The 18,044-nt window shown below is 39.5% G+C and overlaps 1 protein-coding gene across 21 annotated transcripts in view; it reads left to right on the forward strand.

The window, feature by feature from the left end:
* The window catches only part of SGK3 (serum/glucocorticoid regulated kinase family member 3), a 62,139-nt gene that overhangs the window by 36,553 nt on the left and 7,542 nt on the right, over positions 1–18,044 (forward strand). For 9 of the 21 annotated variants that reach the window (XM_088676343.1, XM_088676331.1, XM_088676341.1 and 6 more), the window contains 7 exons: positions 6,656–6,860; positions 11,079–11,162; positions 11,283–11,355; positions 13,935–14,010; positions 16,220–16,307; positions 16,936–16,985; positions 17,632–17,689. In XM_088676343.1, coding sequence (XP_088532469.1) covers positions 6,783–6,860; positions 11,079–11,162; positions 11,283–11,355; positions 13,935–14,010; positions 16,220–16,307; positions 16,936–16,985; positions 17,632–17,689 — 507 coding nt within the window. In that variant the 5' untranslated portion in view covers positions 6,656–6,782. Of the gene's footprint in view, positions 1–13; positions 219–1,381; positions 1,544–6,655; positions 6,861–11,078; positions 11,163–11,282; positions 11,356–13,934; positions 14,011–16,219; positions 16,308–16,935; positions 16,986–17,631; positions 17,690–18,044 lie in introns of all 21 variants that reach the window. The other 12 variants (XM_088676346.1, XM_088676347.1, XM_088676345.1 and 9 more) reach the window with 5 other exon arrangements.

Below are 18,044 nucleotides of genomic sequence, written 5' to 3' on the forward strand. Positions count from 1 at the left end.
ATGATTTTTACAGATGGGACCAAATCAAAATGACATGTGGGAGCAGCATTGGTCTGTACAGACCACGCTTTTGCAAGGAAGTTCCCATCTGAATCAGCAAGTATTCACTGCAGATTTTTTCCCTGTCTCACCAGCCTTGAATTACATTACATTCCTGGACTAGGAAAAGCCTGTTACTTAATGCTAATTCCTGGAATTCATGCCCAAGAGTCGTTCAGGTACAACATGTACTTGTTCTTCTTTAATCTTCTCAGAGTTGGAGGCACTTTATTCTTTTGACTTTTGAGTCCTTTGCTGAGTTTAGCAACTCGTTGGAAACAAAGGCAATAAGCTGCCTGAGCAGGGTCCACATTGACATTTGGTGTGTACAGATTCAATTTAATGACATTATTCTCACTGTCAAATCCCTAGTGATGGGACCACTATGGCAAGAGCTCGGAAAAATCCCAACCCCAACAAGGTCAAAACCTACATTCTTGTTATGGTCAAAGAAGTGTATCAAGACAAATAGGCAGGAAGTTCTCCTGCTTGTCTGAGGATTGGACATGATACCCACACAAATCAATATTTGGAGAGAGAGGTCATATCATTGTACCTCTCTGCTAGTTCATTTATGTATTGATTTCTCACCTGTACTCCAAGGAGCTCAAGGTGGTGGCATACATGGTTTTTCCCCTTCTCATTTTATTCTCACCACAACTTTGTGTGGTAGGTTAGGCTGAGAGACAGTGACTGGCCCAAGGTCATGGCTGAATAGGAATCTGAACCCTAGAGTTAATTATTAATAAGGACTGTAAGAAGGGGAAGTGAGGAAGTTTGAAGAAATAAGATGTGATAATATTGTCATTTTTGTTTTTTGTACTTTTGTATTTCTTTTTTAAATTTTTCTTTTTTTCTTTTTTTCTCTTTATGTAAAATTCAAGAAAAAAATTATTCAAGAAAAAAAAGGAATCTGAACCCTAGTCTCCCAAGTTCTAGTCCAACATTCAAACCAGTATACCACATGGGCTCTCTGTACTAACTATTTCTCTAATTATATGTTGCTGCAATGTCCACTTTTGGGGGGGGGGGCGGGAATAGTTAGCATACTTCTCTGATAATTCAGCCTCCTGCTCTGTGTATGAACTCCATTTCATTTCTTGATGAAAACATTAATATGCATGGTATATTTGCATTTTAAAATACTATGTGTAATAAAACCTTGGCTGAATTCATAAGCTCTGACTGTTAATTGAAAGAAGGATGTTCTTAAGCAGAAAAGATAGCTAGAAACAACAGCTCAAGCCAGGATGCTAGGTGGTTTACAATACTTTATACATCTGTTCTTATTTCCTGTTTTCAGAGCTAGTAGCAACTATTAATGGATTTCCATCTTTTCCAGATTATCTCATGAATTGAGCTTGATTACTTTGTTTTGTTCTCCATATTCCACAAGAAACTCTGTAATCTTTAGAATGGCCTATCTTATCTCTAAATAACTGAGAGTTATCCTCGTGAGTGGGAACCTTGGTCTTAAATACTTCATAAAGGGAACAAAAGTCAGGTGATTGTTGTTGACCATTTTCATACGTGTTAAAGGTGCTATTTACATTATTGTTTGTCCTAACAACCAGCTTTGGGTGTAGGTTGCAGTTTTCCTTTCATAGATTAGAAACTGTGGCTGAGAGCTGGTGAGTAGCTTGTTGTACGGCGAGCCGCTGAGCCCCCCGCCCCCATTCCTTAGCTAATGAAACAAACACCAGTGTTTTTGGTTAATGGGATAAATTAGGCCACAACTTTGTTGGTTACAGATGCGAGCGGTTTTGGCTTAGGCATTGGAACTGAACCGACTATATCTCTTTCCTGCCCGTCACACAGGTAGTCTCATAGGGGTCAGCCACTGGTAGGGGGAGCCCTATTGATGTACATAAATTGTGAGCCCCGCCCCCCAGGGTCCCCGATGGGGTTGTAGCATGGCTCAAGTCTAGCCCATATCCGGGCTTCGGGCAGGAACCACACCCCCACATCCCTTTAACAGAATACCCTTAAAGAGGAGGGGCAACTGAAGGCCACAACCTCACCTCCCACACACCATGTTTACCAATGCCTAACTGCCAATCTTACAAAGTTGTAACAATTGCTACAAGGCAGGCGAAAACCACATGGCTGGTGCCAATTTGCCAAGTGGGAAAATTCCTATCTGGCCCCTACAAACAGGCGACCAACCGTAGTCCATAGCAAGGCCAAGATGGAGAGCGCATAAAATTAGGGCGAGTGCGGGGGGGGGGAGAGATCTGGCGCAGGAGACAAGAGAAACCGAACCCAGCTGTGTGGAGGTTTAATTCCAGGTGAGTCACACCCCCAGGTCGATCTGATTGGTCGGCCATGGAGTGTAACGCAGCCAGGAATCCTGATGACACCATGCCCCCTGCTGCTCCCGGGGAGGGCTCATAGCCCGCCAGCAACTCCTCTGCCAGCAACTCCTTGCCACCTATGGATGCCAGTTCTGCCACCTATGGATGCCTGTTCGGAAGACAGGTCTTAAAAGTCCAACATCCTCTGTCCAGAATTCCATACTGGTTCTCGTGGCTGTTTTCAGATTTGCTGAAAACAATTGCTTGCATTCCCCCCCCCCCCAAAAAAAAATTGGTTGAGAAGACAAGCATGTTTGCACAGAAATGTGGGGCATTAATTCACAGTATGTACATGAATGTGGGCCTCTGAGTGTCTGCTTGTCTTAGAAATACCTATTAAAGCTATTCAAATGGATTGAAGCATGTTGTATTTAAATGCAAAGTTTTGTTTTATTTAAGTAATATTGTTTAAAGGCTTTTTTAGTTTAAATGGCTTGCTCTAAAAATTAACCAATCTAAAAATTAACCAATTAACACACCAGAATGGCAGTACGTGAGAATTGGAGCAAATTTGAGTTAGCTTTGATGCACAAAATAATTCTGACAGAAAAATAAGACACAATCTAGCTGTATTTATGCAATTTTCCATTGTGTGTGTGTTTTAATACAAGCAACTTAATTACATATTTTAACTCTTAAATTAGTGAGACTGATCTACAGTTGATTGTTTACATTTGCCTTGATCATACTCTCAATTTTTGAGTAAGCCGGTGTAGATCAAGAGAAAATATTTTTTCGTTGCTCTTGGTAATGTATTGCTTTTCTGTCAGTGCCTGCTAAATCCAAACAAACCTATTTTATAACCTTGAATTTCTCAGAAGCAACATAATTCTGAGCACAAAACTAAATTGGCTCATCATAATCTATATTTTAGTAGGATGTTTAAAACAAGCCTCATAACTGAATTTTGAAGTGCTTTGTCACTTCAGCCAACACAAACATGGGTGTCTCCCTAACAGGAGAATTACATCACAGTGGGTTTATGGAAAAATGGGAGAGCACATACAATTGAAACATAGACTTCTATTTTAAGATGGGAACTATTGTAGGTGTATACTATTTAGACTGGGTATTATATGTTGACAACTTGAAACGGTATCAGCTTTACTAATACAATAACAGTCATGTTCTCTGTGCCTAACAAGGGGCCATAAGTGCTTTTTTTTTAATGCTAGAGAAAGATTGCAATAACTACTGTACTAGCTTTTGAAACAGGTTGGTAGCTGTGTTGGTCTGGCGTAGTCGAAACAATAAAAAAATTCCTTCCAGTAGCACCTTAGAGACCAACTAAGTTTGTCATTGGTATCTGAAGAAGTGTGCATGCACACGAAAGCTCATACCAGTGACAAACTTAGTTGGTCTCTAAGGTGCTATTGGAATGAATTTTTTAATTTTGTTTTTGCTTTTGAAAGAGAGAGGAAGCCATTGATACTTTGTTCCAGTTTGCCATGTTGAAATCTGGGATCTTTAGTTCTAGACACAACTTGTCCTATAACTTCGTCAATCACTTTCTTAAATGTTGCAGATGGGGCTCCTACCAACATCTGTTTACATTCCTCAACTTTTTAAGATAGAGACTGGAGAACAATTCTGCTAAACTTTGAAAGAACCATTATTTTAGTTTGCCCTAATGTAACATTATTTTGTGACTGTGGGACTGTTCCCCCCCCATGGAACAACACAGTTTCCTGCATATTTTTGTTTCTGCATATTTTGTTGCTCTAGATGCCTGCATATAATCATTTAAATTTGACCTAGTATAGCACTGCCTTAATCTATTTGGTCATACAGTACTTCTTTAAATGCCTTAGTGTACAGAGTAGGCATGGGTGTACCCAGCATGGGGCAGGGGGGTGCAGCTGCCCCTCCCTAGAGAAGCAAAAAAAGGGGGGAAGCTCCCACGCAGCAAAAAAAACAGCCGGCAGCGGAGAGCGGAGTTGCAGTGTTCATCCTCAGTGTGGACCATTCCCTGGGACAGGGAAGGATTGCTGGGTCACCTCTGTTGCTTTTTGCATCGTAAAGTCCCTTTCTAGCCAGCAGCTAAATCACTCTAATCCTAGTTTCTTTGTTTCCCTGATCGCCATGCAGTCCTGTGTTGGGCTGAACTGCTGCTTAAGAGCTTGAGTCTTGACAGTTTGTAGCCAGCAGCTAAATTACCCTAATCCTACCCTACCCTACCCCCTCTTTGTGCATAGCCTCGGGCCCCTTTTATCAGATTTGTTTTGGCAATTGCTCTTTCACCATATGAGAAAGCTGCATATTATTGCGGTACAGGGGGTTGGACTAGATGACCCCCAGGGTCCCATCAAAACTTTGAGGTACTATTCCTGGGTTGACAGGATAATAGTGCTGATAACCCCTATGATGCAGGTTCAATCCCCGTTTGGGCAAGCTGCATATTATTGGTTGGCAGGATAGTAGTGCTGATAAAGCCAAATTTTTGCAGGCCCAATCCCCATATGGGATAGGTGCATGTTCTTGCATTACAGGGGGCGGGACTAGATGACCACCAGGAGGAGATGTAGCTTGGGGGTCGCTTAACACCACAATCTTCAACATTTTCTGAGGGAAAGAGGGGCACCCTTCCATACTCTCTTCCGGTGAGAGTACTCCTTAATTTTCCTACATCTTTAAAATATGTGGTTATTGAATTCAGTTTTGTTCCCGGTGAAGAGTTTGTGTAGCACAGTAGTCTGCTTTAACCAGTGCACATGGTGGAAGGACTGTATATGCATTACTATACCACACAACTGCCGGTTTGTTTAGTCCAGGTACGTAAAAAGGCCGCACCAAACAAACCTCAACATTTTCTTCAAACCCAAGAAAAATGATATTAGTATAAGACATGTAATTAGAATAGAAATTTAAAAAAATTCAAGCAAATAATTGTAATAACTACCGTAATAAAACACTGCTATAATTATATATAATAAAATTTTGGTTTCATTCGCCTTTTCCGTGCTGAAATGTCACAACCTGGATGACCATGGCTTGCCCCCCCCCCTAGATTTGTTCCTGGGTACGCCCATGAGAGTAGGTCTTAATAAGCTTCCTACTATAGTAGCACAAGTTAAACGGATAATTCACCCACTTTAGATTAATAACAAAACACATTTTAGGTACTGAATCACCACTTTTGGATGGTGATAGAAATGTTTTTGTTCTTCAGAATTACCTTGCTATTACAAATATATCAGGCTATTTAATAAATAAATAAATAGGGGATAAATTAAGGAAAATGGTCAGAGCACCAAAGCAAGAACCTCAAACTGCTGCCTCTAGATTAGAGTTGCAACAACTCACTGGAAATAAGAGTCATTTGCACATTGTCAAAATGCAGAGAAGAGGAGCAGAATTGCACTCCCTGCTTTAATGTGTTGACAGCACCTTTTGTACACATGTAGGCATTGCTCACAAAACAATCCACAAACTATGAAGGTAGAGGCAGCTTCCATGTATCATATATTCAGAAGTCTAGTGGAAATGCACTTTCCTCATAGAAGTAGAGTAGCATAGTAGCAGAGAATAAAGTTACAGCTCAGTTGTTTAGTGCATGGGGCTAATAACGCCAAGGTGCAGGTTCGATCCCCATCCGGGACAGCTGCATATTCTTGAATTGCAGGGGGGTGTATCCTCTTACCAATGTATCCTCTTACCAATTCCCATCACAGGTAGGGATTTAGTTTTGAGTAAACAAGCATACATAAACAAACAGAATGCCTGCCTGCAAGTTTGAGCAAGGAAGTTCCTATATTAAATCTCATCTTAGCCACAGACTAACCACGAGACTTTAGGCAAACCTTTATTTCTGTGACCCTAGCTGTAATATAATAATAATACTAACCTATGTTATATTCCTCTTGTAAGGATTAATAAGAAAATGCATGAAAAGCTCTATGAATATATCATATATGTTACATAAATAAGTTACAGTAGTATTTCATTATTTACCAACCATGTTTTGGTGATGGTGGTATTTTGGAGTTAATAGTACCTAACACAACTGGTGCATAGTGTGCATATGAGTAGGGGAGGAGACATTTCTTGTGTCTGCATATACAGCCACCAAGCCTTACTATAGCCACGCTGCTATTATTATTAACACTTGACTCCCCTCCAGTTCCCACGACATCTCACTTGTATCATCTTCACTTTATAGAAACATGGAAAGATAACCTTTATTTAGAAAATCTTTAAAATTCAGTTTGCAGCCATGATTCAAACCAGTCACCTGCTGAACTTTTTGTTTCGTTTTATTTAAGGTTTGCATGATGGAATTTAAATTTACACAAGAGAGGCTGCATGTTTTAGATCAATACTGCTGACATTTTCTACATTTTGCTACACCTGGTGTGGTGATCTTGAATTTTTGCCCAAAGACAACATATAATGGATGTCAAGGAAAGCTGCCCAAGTGTTAGCATCCACAGCTCTGATGAACACAGAGTGAAGAAAAAAAGATTTACTGTAAGTATGTGAGCCTAAAGCACTTTTCGCAGTCAATAGGGGCTTATTCTTGTGCTCCTTTTCATGTTCAATTAATGGCGTGGTTTGGATGTAATGTTGAGCCATTATTTAGCACTATGTGAGCAAGCCTTGGGCTGACATGGCTTGCCCTCCCTTCCTGCATGAGGAAGAGATTAGAAGTATGTGCTCCCTGTTTACACATCCAAATACTGTGGTTAGTTTAAACCAGGCATAGGCAAACTCGGCCCTCCAGCTGTTTTGGGACTACAACTGCCACCATCCGTAGCTAATAGGACCAGTGGTCAGGGATTATGGGAATTGTAGTCTCAAAACATCTGGAGGGCCGAGTTTGCCTATGCCTGGTTTAAACGGTAGTTTATTGAAACAAGCCAGAATCAAAGCATCATTTATTATTCTGGCTTGTTTCAACAAACCATCGTTCAGATTAACTAGGATTCTCAGTTCAGATGTAACAAGAAGCAAGCCTGATGTTGATTGATCCCTTAAAACAAAATATGTTTAGTGTTGTTTCCAAATCATGCCTATTAGCATATATGCAAATTTGGGTGTGAAGGTTAATGTCTTAACTCTGACTTTATGCTTACTGTAGAATTTATTACACATAAAAATGTGCAGCATAAGGATATTGTAACAGTTATGTTGTTAAAGGCTTTTAAACATCTGAACTGCATAGCAGTTCAAATTTATGTAAGTTGCTGATTAGCATTATAAAAAGCAGAAAGCAACAGCATAGACAGTGGATTTTTTTATTTAAAAAAACCCCATTGAGTACAAACACATTAAATTACACTATTTCCCCTCTTTGTTAGTCTTGGTGCCTTTTGCTTCTGTTTCCCTTTCATTGTTTCCTGTTCTTTCTCCCCACCCCAACCCGGTAGCTTCTCTGGATGTGATTTGTATTTTTATTCTGTGTGTAATTTTGGCATTGGACAACCCTCTGTATTTTGTTATTGGACTAAACAATATTTCAGTAGTATTCTTCTTCAGTAGGTTTTGGAAATCTGCTGGATTGTAACGACGACAACCTAGTACTTCTTTCAAAAACATGGTCTGATTTTGTTTTGCTGAGCAGTTTCCTCTGCAGCTGAATGATGATGACCATCATAACACTTTTCCTATCCTCTCTAGCACCCCCTCCATCAAATATATTGTAGCAGTCTCTCGTTACCTCCAAAGGAAAATACTGTTCCTTGATGTAGCCAAAGTAGAAGCCTTGTTAGATCAAAATAGAGCTTACAAATGGACCTTGTTATATCAAAACGGGCCTAACAGGAAGTGTCAGGATTGTGATGTGCGAATAGGGAAATATTGAGTGGAGAAGTAAAGAGGAGATTTCCTCCTACACCATTCCTAATATAACCCCTCCCACAAGCTGCTCTTAGAATCAGGGAGGGGGGACAAAGCATGATGGGTACCTCCTTCCCCCCCCCCACTGCAGGTTGTTTTGCTGCCTGGAGGGGTAATATAGTGTTGGGGAAAACTGAAAAGGATTAAGGTCAAGATGTCTCCTTCAGGACTGCTGAAGGAAAAGTGGTTCCCATTAATAACATAAATAGATACGTTTCCAAGCACAGTTCAAAGTATTGGTGCTGACATGTAAATCCCTAAACGGCCTCGGCCCAGTATACCTGAAGGAGCGTCTCCACCCCCATCATTCCCCCTGGAGGTCCAGCGCCGAGGGCCTTCTGGCGGTTCTCTCATTGCGAAAAGCAAAGCTACAGGGAACCAGGCAGAGGGCCTTTTCGGTAGTGGCGCCCGCCCTGTGGAATGCCCTCCCATCAGATGTCAAAGAGAAAAACAACTAACTACCTGACATTTAGGAAACATCTGAAGGCAGCCCTGTTTAGGGAAGTTTTTACTGTGTGACATTTTAATGTATTTAAATATTTGTTGGAAGCCGCCCAGAGTGGCCGGGGAGACCCGGCCGTATGGGCAGGGTACAAATAAATTATTATTATTATTATTATTATTATTATTATTGATAAGGAAGTTATAAAGTCTAAACTGTATTTTTATTTTGGAAATGAACTGTGAGTCCTCTGTTTCATATGGATTAAGGGATATAGTGTTACATGGATTGACCAATTAAGAGTGAATGTCTTCTTGATTGTAGTTAAAGAAATGAGGACAAAAACATTCTTTACATTTACTTAATTGTTATTATATTTTTATTTGAAAATGTTCTTAAAAACATCAACAACAAACCAAAAGCACACAATGTATTTAAAAACAAATAAACAAAACCTAGAGCTCCCTGTGGCCACATTAAAGTGAGGAGGAAGATAAATCCATTCAGAGATCTGAGTTCACATAACATACATTATGACCTTCTAAATTGGTTTCTCGAATTCCAAAGTAAGTGCAAACTCAGGATTTAATAGTTGTTGTTTTTTCATAATTCTTTGAGACCCAGAGGGTATGCTGATTCTGCTGTGGAATTAATGAGCTGCACTTCCTGAATGTTTCTAGCAATAAATAATTTTGTTGGAAAAGTATCTTAAGAGGTTGGGCTGTTACCTGATTTATGAAACCTTGATTAGTGATACGTGTTAGTTTCTACTAAAAACAAAAACCCAAATAATCAACACATTCAACCTATTTTTATCTCATTTGCATACTTATATTTTTACTTTGCAGTATGCTCATTATGTGGCAACTCATATTAAAATTAAATTATGATGGTCTAGACAGTACCTAGCAAATAGATGGTATGAGACAACAAAAAGGATTTTTATAATTGCACATACCATACATCAAACTCTTTCTAGTTTAGCTTTGTGTGACAAACCTTGTTAAGCTACTTCATTATAGTTGGAATGGTTGGGAGTTTCCACTTGGCAGCAATCAATATGCCATTAGTAACACATTACCAGCTACTCCAGTTCTTAATCTGTACAGTGGTACCTCTGGTTAAGAACTTAATTGGTTCTGGAGGTTCTTCATCTGAAGCACCACTTTAGCTAATGGGGCCTCCTGTTGCTGCTGCGCCGCTGGAGGACAATTTCCTGTTCTCATCCTGAAGCAAAGTTCTTAACCTGAGGTACTATTTCTGGGTTAGCAGAGTTTGTAACCTGAAGCGTTTGTAACCCGAGGTACCACTGTACTATTATTTATACATCGTTTCCTTTTGCCATATATACGTACTGAATATGTATACTACTATGAATTTTTTTCTTGATTTGCAAGTAGCTAAGAATAATTGATGACCATACAAAGTAGAATTTGCCTTTAAAAATGTACCTAGCAAAGCTATGTGCAAATTAATGTTTCCTTTGAATCAAGAGTCTCCGTTGTAAATTTGCAAATCATACATTTAATATAACATGTACAGCTTTGCAGCATCTAGTCCTGCCCACTATAAATAGTGGCTGTTCCAGAGAATATGTTCTCTAATCATGCACAGTTCAGTTATTATGGAAGGTTACTGTTCTTGCACTACATTCTTTTTATGCAATTGCTTAACTACTGTACATTTTCAACCTTTTCAGGATAGATCTAACACAACTCTATAGTTTATATCTGCAACTTTTTGCTTTCATTAAAGTTTAATTTAAAGGCTACCCCTAGAAACATTTTGTTTCCCTGGATGTTAGGCCCTGGAAATATTGTAAAAGTCTGTTTTTACTGGCGTAGATCAAAAAATATCTAGCACAAGTGGAAAGGCATATCCATTTGTACAAGAGAAGCCAAAACCTTTGCTGACTCTCCCACCCTTCTGCAGCCTCCACACGTCTCTAATGATTCCCTAGCATTCAAGACTGACTCTTTGCTGAGCACCGTGGGAACAAGGAGAAAGGAAAATCCCGTTCCATAAGTCATGTTTTTCTCACAGGTCCAGGGATCCAAGATACTTAACAGGAGATAGCAATGCTGAAACATGCTGTTCTATATATGAAATTTTAACAATAAGCTCTTATTGACTACAAGTTGCTGTGGCATTTACTTGGAGCCTCTGTTTTGGGTGTTCTGCACTGACGCTCTTGGTATCTTCATGTTGAAAAATTCTAATGTGTTCAGCAGCCCTGTATTGGAGAATGCAGTGTGCTTTCAGTCTCATCCTGTAATTATGTATAAAACTCAGGCTCAAAGATTAAATAGCAGGTAAACAAGCAACAAACATACACAGGTTCATTAACTCACAACTGTGTTATTTTAATCTTTGCATTTCTCACTAATTTTACTTTTGTATCCCTACAGGTTTACAAAGTTTTGGTCTCAGTTGGCAATAATGAATGGTTCGTCTTCAGGCGATACGCTGAGTTTGATAAACTGTATAATACAGTAAGTAAAGGGAGTCGTGCTAAAATTGAATCAAGGAATGACCCTCTCTGCCAATACAACTATGTCTGAAAGGTATCTATACTCCAAAGTTAAACTACCTGTGTACTTTGTGTATTTCAGCTGAAGAAACAATTTCCCACTATGAACTTGAAGATTCCTGCTAAAAGAATTTTTGGAGACAATTTTGATCCAGGTAAGTTACATAAGGTATTTTCTTCTTTTATTGCTCTTTTTAAAAACAGTGTCTGCAGAAGCTATTTTTACAGCCTACTAAATGGTTGGAGTTAGATACCATAGGCCAAAAGTCAGTGGACTTTTTTTGTTGCTTTTTGCCTTTATGGGAAACCCTTGCCTATTAACTGAAACTTGCCAGTAATTTTCACATAGTGTAACTGATGTGCATTGATTGGTGAATGTATGTTCTCTGTCTTTCAAAATCAACAGCAGTATTAATTCAGAGTAGCTGATTGCCAGAGTGCAGTGCCTGATTTTCTTTCCTTGAAAACATTTGTCTGTAGAGGAAAACATTAAGCTGATTTACCTTGCAATCAACGTCATACATCTGCTTGTAGACCTGAAAATACACTTGCAAGAAAAGGGATGGGTAAATAATGGAGGACCACAGGGGTGTAAAAATCCCCAAGCTACAACATTGCACATGTGACATTTGGATTTTATGTAGAAATGTATGATGAAGGTGATGGTGAATGCATGGCATTATGGGTTGCATCTCCTGAACGTGCAAATACAGATGGTGCAGCTAAAAATAGTAAGCGAGATAACAAGCACAAACTAGAGAGGTCTTTTGGATGTGATCCCCCTGGCCTTTCCCCTCCTTTGAAACTCCCCTGAGAATTAAAAGCAGCTTTTCACTCAGCACAGGGTCGGGCTAGAGTTCTGGCGCTTGGGGGAGAAGGGAATGAGGTATTTTTGGCATGTATGATTAGTTGCATCATTGTATGGATTGTGGATGAAGGTGTTATGTTTTTCCTAGCATGTCTATATTCTAAAGTACTGCTGCAAAGTAAGAAATGCTATTTGTGTTTATAATTCCAATAAATTCTAACATAGTGTCTGTTTAAAGTTATTTTCAATAGTAATATGACTGGGTATTAGAGTTTTTAGCTTTTGAGCCATCTGATCTGCTAGTACCACATACTTGTAGTGCATAGTGTTTGTTTACGACACTCCTCTTGGGGCACAATTTAAGTTGATTCTATGTGGACCGACATGTGGCATAAGCCCTTACCAAGCAAAGGGCTGGTTTGACCTTTCAGTCTCTCTGCACAAATCTGTGATTAGATCCCTTGAAAATCTTGGTTCAGTGCTGACTTCATTCTATTTATAGCTTAAGACTTTTGAAACAGGTTGAAATCAAGACTTTGTTAATCTATGGAATTCTGCCAACTCAAGCACATTAAGGATCAGGGGTTGTTGTTGTTTTTATTATTTTTTAAAACATGATAATGCTTAATGCAGCAAGTTTCATGCACATTACTACCATTCATTTGTTATATTGTAAGTGGTATATTCTGGTCCATTGTGGAATGTATAATGCTAATAGAATATAAGGGATGTAAATTACTTTCCATTTTAGCAATTCTGTAATCAACCAGACCAACTGATGCTTACTTAAACACAAATAAAGTTTCTATTAAATCTTCTCAAACTCAGGTGTCAACCTTGATTCATTCAACATGTACTTTCTACTGCATATATTATATCCATACATGTTGCACCAGATTTCTTTTTTTTTTTGTTAAATTTTGTCAAGATTGGATATGATAATAAATGGGTAATGAAGCAAGTATCTACAGGGTAGGGAGAGGTATGCTATGGAAGGTGAAGCAGGCCAAGTAAGGGGCACACAGCACAGGCAGTTAGTGATTGTGCCGAGTGCCAGACCCTCCTCCAACTGAGGAATTGCAGTTGTCGTATAAGTCAGCCTTTGATAATGCTGCTGAATACCAGGTCAACTCTGAGTAAGACCTCCCTCATCCATGATCTGATTGTAGATGAGCAGGCCCATCTGGTCTGTATCACTAAGACTTGGGTGGGTGAACAGGGTACAGTTGGCATCACCCAGCTGTGCCTACCCTGTGCAGTATCCGGGTAGACTTGAGGGTCGGGGATTTGCTGTGGTCCCTAGAAATTATCTCACTCACTCTCTCTCCAGGCCCTCTGTCCAGTTTGGGGGGGGGGCAGGATCTAGAGTGAGTGTTCCCAGCATTGGACAATCAGGACAGATTAGACAATCTGCTGCTTCACCTCCTGCCACACTGCCCAGTAGTGTCCTTGCCTTTGCTGAAAGAGCTGGTCTTGAGGATTCCAGGACTGATGGTTTTGGGGGACTTCGACATCCATGCAGAGGCAATCGGCAGCTCAGGACTTCATAGCTGCCATGATGACCATTGGGCTGTCCCAACATGTCATCGGCCCAACCCTTCTCTCCTCCATTTTAAGTGTCTGAAACATTTTTGGAACTAAAACTATTGTTTGAAAGGATTGGTGTGTATTCACATGTATTTGTGAATCTCTTCTCTCTTTTTTTTGGTATTTGTCTGAAGACCAGAAGCTTCTTGCAATCTGGTCTAGTCAGTTTCACCACCCCATTGACCCTTAGAGGATACAGTCAGGATAACAGGAGGAAGTGGGTCTTTGTTTTTACATTATGGAACTGATTAACACACTGAAATAATCTGGGAAAAAATGTGTAAACTTCAGTTTTAAAAAATGAAATCTAATGTATGGTCCTTCCCAATTTTCTTTCAGATTTCATTAAGCAGAGAAGAGCAGGGTTGAATGAATTCATTCAAAATTTAGTACGACAGCCAGAACTTTGCAATCAGTAAGTTAACACACACATCCTAGAAATAAGGATATGTTATCAACCGTATAAGGAAGCTAATTACAAATTGCTTCTAATTGCTCCACTATAAGCAGATTTTTTTAAAAAAATTTTTTTACACCTGTGACTACCAGATGCTACACATGCAAAAAGGAAAGGCTAATTGCCATGAGGTCTTCCTTGACAGTATTTCAGGGGCATCTGGCTGACCATGATTAGACAGAATGCTCAACTAGATGGACTGCTTTGATCCAGGAAGGAAGGTCTAATGTTCATCAGTCATTGACTTCCCTAAATAAGACTTATTGTGAGATTTTAAAAAAATCCTACCTTTCCATTCCAAAGCAAAGTTCTCAAAGCTGTTAATTTCATAAGTATAAAATTATAATTAAATATTGTGCATGCCTTTGATAATCATCATTCAAGCCTCAGTAATACTTTGAAGTTACACTTTGTCTAAATAGGAGAAACAGAGGTTTCTAAACCGTGCAGTTTCACTAGTTGGCAAAACATGTTAATACCTGTTGATGCCAGCCTTCCTGTCACCAGCCTGGTGGCTTAATGAAATTGACAAATGTGGTCTGGCTCATGATGCAATTGAATTTAGACATTATCTTATCAGACAGTGGTCTTGGGTGTGTTCCTGGTTTTAATCCAGAGCTCCATAATATGGGGCTGCTGGAGAGATGGGAAGAAAACTTGGGTTAAGTTTAAAGCTCCATTTTAATTCTGTGCTAAGGTGGTTAAAGGCCCAAATGTTGTCAATTGAGCTTTCATGTTAAAATAAATCTATTAAACATTTTTTCAGATAAAATCTCTTGCATCCACCCACACAAATTTCGTTATTGATGAAGTCTGAGAGCAGTATCTGAATTGTCTGCTGGTTCACTCCTGATAGGTATTTTAAACTCTTGTTGTCCAAGGATGCGGACAGCATGCTTTAGAGATTTGAAACACCCACTCTTGTTCCCTGATTTGTAATCTTCCCTAGGCCATTTAGACTTGATGCACTCTTGAATTGGCTATTGCACAGTGCTCTACATTGAGCTGCCTTTTGGAGACTGTTTGGAAGCCTCAGCTACTGCAGCATGCTGAGCTTCTCTTGAGAAATATGGGTCACAGGAAGCATGTTGTTCCAGTTCTGGCTCAGCCATGTGGGTTTCTTTTAGTTTCCAGGTCCAGCTGAAGGTGCTGACAGCAGCCTTTAAAGCCCTGCAAGGTCAGAGGCCCGCATCTCTCCAGGAGTGCCTCTTTCAAAATGTACCTCCCCATGTTCCCTGATTAAAGGGGGAGGCATTGTTTATACCCATCCACAAGGGATATAAGAATTGTACCAGGCATAGGCAAACTTGGCCCTCCAGATGTTTTGGGACTACAACTCCCATCATCCCTGACCACTGGTCCTGTTAGCTAGAGATGATGGGAGTTGTAGTCCCAAAACATCTGGAGGGCGAGTTTGCCTATGCCTGAATTGTACGAATACAGTGGTACCTCGGTTTACAAACAGTCCCATTTACGAATGCCTCCGTTTACGAACGCCTCCATGGAACGGATCGTGTTCGTAAACCGAGGTTCCACTGTACAGAGCAGTACCTATTCCATGGTAGGACATATGCCAACTGAGGCAAGTTTGGCAACTTCCTGGTGACTTCCCTGTAGCTTGTTAACACGAAGCTTCTTTTTTTTAAAAAAAGAAGGCTTTTAGCAGAGTTCATTGACCGTGGCACTAGCTTTTGCTGCTGGAGTTTCTGTTGCTTTGCATTTGGTTGTGTGCTATTTTCTCCATGCTAGTTTAAGTTTAGTTTTAATTAAAGCAGCAAATTAGAAACAGAAAATGACAGTAATGCTGAAGGTGTTAGAAATGAAATAGCTTATTCCAGGTGGTGTTCACAAGTTATCCAATTAGTATACACTCTAGAAGTGGAAGTGGAAATTTGGTTCTAATTAACAAACTCTGAAATTATAACATGGAAATTGAATAAAACGGAATAATGCAGTTAGATTCACTCCCTGATTTCATTTGGTTTCCATCTTACTTACGGTAGTCATTATAGTTTCTGCTCCTGTTTTATTTCTGCTCATGTGCAGATAAAATAGAAATTTGGTAATGTTTCTTTCTGAAATAGAGAATCTTCCTCTGCTCACATTGAAAAAGTATAAATGTACTGTTATTTATAATGGATGGATTTAACCTCCACCCCTTTTTTAGCCCAGATGTCCAAGCATTTCTTCAGATGAACAATCCAAAGCACCAGTATGATCCATCTGAAGATGAAGATGAAAGGAACAGTCAAAAGGTAATTAAAACTTCTAGGTTCCTTCCTAGAAATTGTGGATTCTTGTTGTACAGTGCAATGGAAAGTAAAGCACTGCTTTTATCTCATCATCTGTAATTAGAATGATAAGTCCATATGATATTTCATATAATTCCACTATTTGAATCTTGGACTACTTTCTATTCTACTTCCTATTTTATTGCCACACATCCTGTGTTCCAGTAAAAATTATAACTATTATATTTATAATATTGGTTTGGATCCTTTGGTCTTCCAACAGCCAAGTTACAAGCACATCTAGGATGTTAAAATAGTAAACATAGCAACACCAGATGCTGCTTGCTCATCATCAAAACTGATTAGGAGATTATCCTAGTTCTAAGGAAATACTCAAAGCCAACTCTCTCACTACTTACTTTAAAGCCTTGTATACATAGTACATATTTTGTTCATCTATTATGCAGTGCTTGGTGTACAAAGTGCTGTCTGATCTTATAGAATCATTAGTCATACTTAGTTAGGGTAGATCTATTGAGATTGATGGGTCTGCTCTGAGATTGTAGGAATAAATGTTCTTTCTAGCAAATAAAAATAATTAAAACCTTGATATGACTCTTTTTCTTCTTTTTTGTCCTCTTTCTTTCAACAGCTAAACTCTACCTCACAGAATATCAACCTTGGGCCATCTGGAAATCCTCAGTAGGTTTTTAGTTAAATATAAACCAAACGTTAGACTGAGTTTGTTAACCATGAAAAAATTAAAACAGCTCCATGCATATATTTGCCCTTTTGAGCAGCTTTAGAACAGGTCCTCCTTCTCAAATCAGTACCAAGAAAATGTTTCTTGTGAGCTTAGTGCAGGAATCCCCAAACTGCGGCCCTCCAGATGTTTTGAACCACAATTCCCATCTTCCCCGACCACTGGTCCTGTTAGCGAGGGATCATGGGAGTTGTAGGCCAAAACATCTGGAGGGCCGCAGTTTGGGGATGCCTGGCTTAGTGCAAACTACAGTAAAGGGGGAATGACAAAGTTATGGGAATCAGGTGAAACAAATGTTGAGCAAAACCATGCAAGCAAAGCCAAATGTGGAGGACAGTGATGAATAAAGCAGGAAATGCTATGTGGATTGGTTGTTGCTCAGAGAGGCTGCAAAGGAGTAGATGCCTGATGGCTAAATGGGAATTGTGGACGAGAGTACAGATAATATAGAAGGGGTGGTCACTTGGAACAGAAATATTGATGGTTGGAATGTGTGCCATGTCTGTCATTGGACTGCTAAATAAAACCATGGCTTTACCATCTTGACTATTTTAAGTAACCCTCTTTTTCCTCAATCCCTTCCAGTGCTAAACCAACAGACTTTGACTTCCTAAGAGTTATTGGGAAGGGCAGCTTTGGCAAGGTAGGCCTAATTTTAATTGTTTTACTGTCATGCTTTTCCACCTTCTTTTGTGCTTCTTTTGTGGAGAAATCCACTTTTGCTGATGGCATGAGGTGAGGGATCATAGCGCATGTATTGCATACAGGGAGTTATATGTTCAATCCTTATATCTCCAGTGGAAAAAGGAATAGCTGGCAGGTGATGAGAGAAACCTCTGCCTTAGGTCCTGGGTGGCTGCTGCCAGAAAGAGTAGCAATAGTGGTCTACAGGGACAGATAGTCTTGATAAAGGCTGCACTGTGTATTTGTGAAAAGCTAAGAAGTCGAAATTTAATAGTGTTCCTTTACTTTTAACACTTTAGTGCAAGAACAGAAAT

Source organism: Zootoca vivipara, chromosome 8, assembly GCF_965207765.1.
Source record: "Zootoca vivipara chromosome 8, rZooViv2.hap1.1, whole genome shotgun sequence".
NCBI lineage: Eukaryota > Metazoa > Chordata > Lepidosauria > Squamata > Lacertidae > Zootoca > Zootoca vivipara.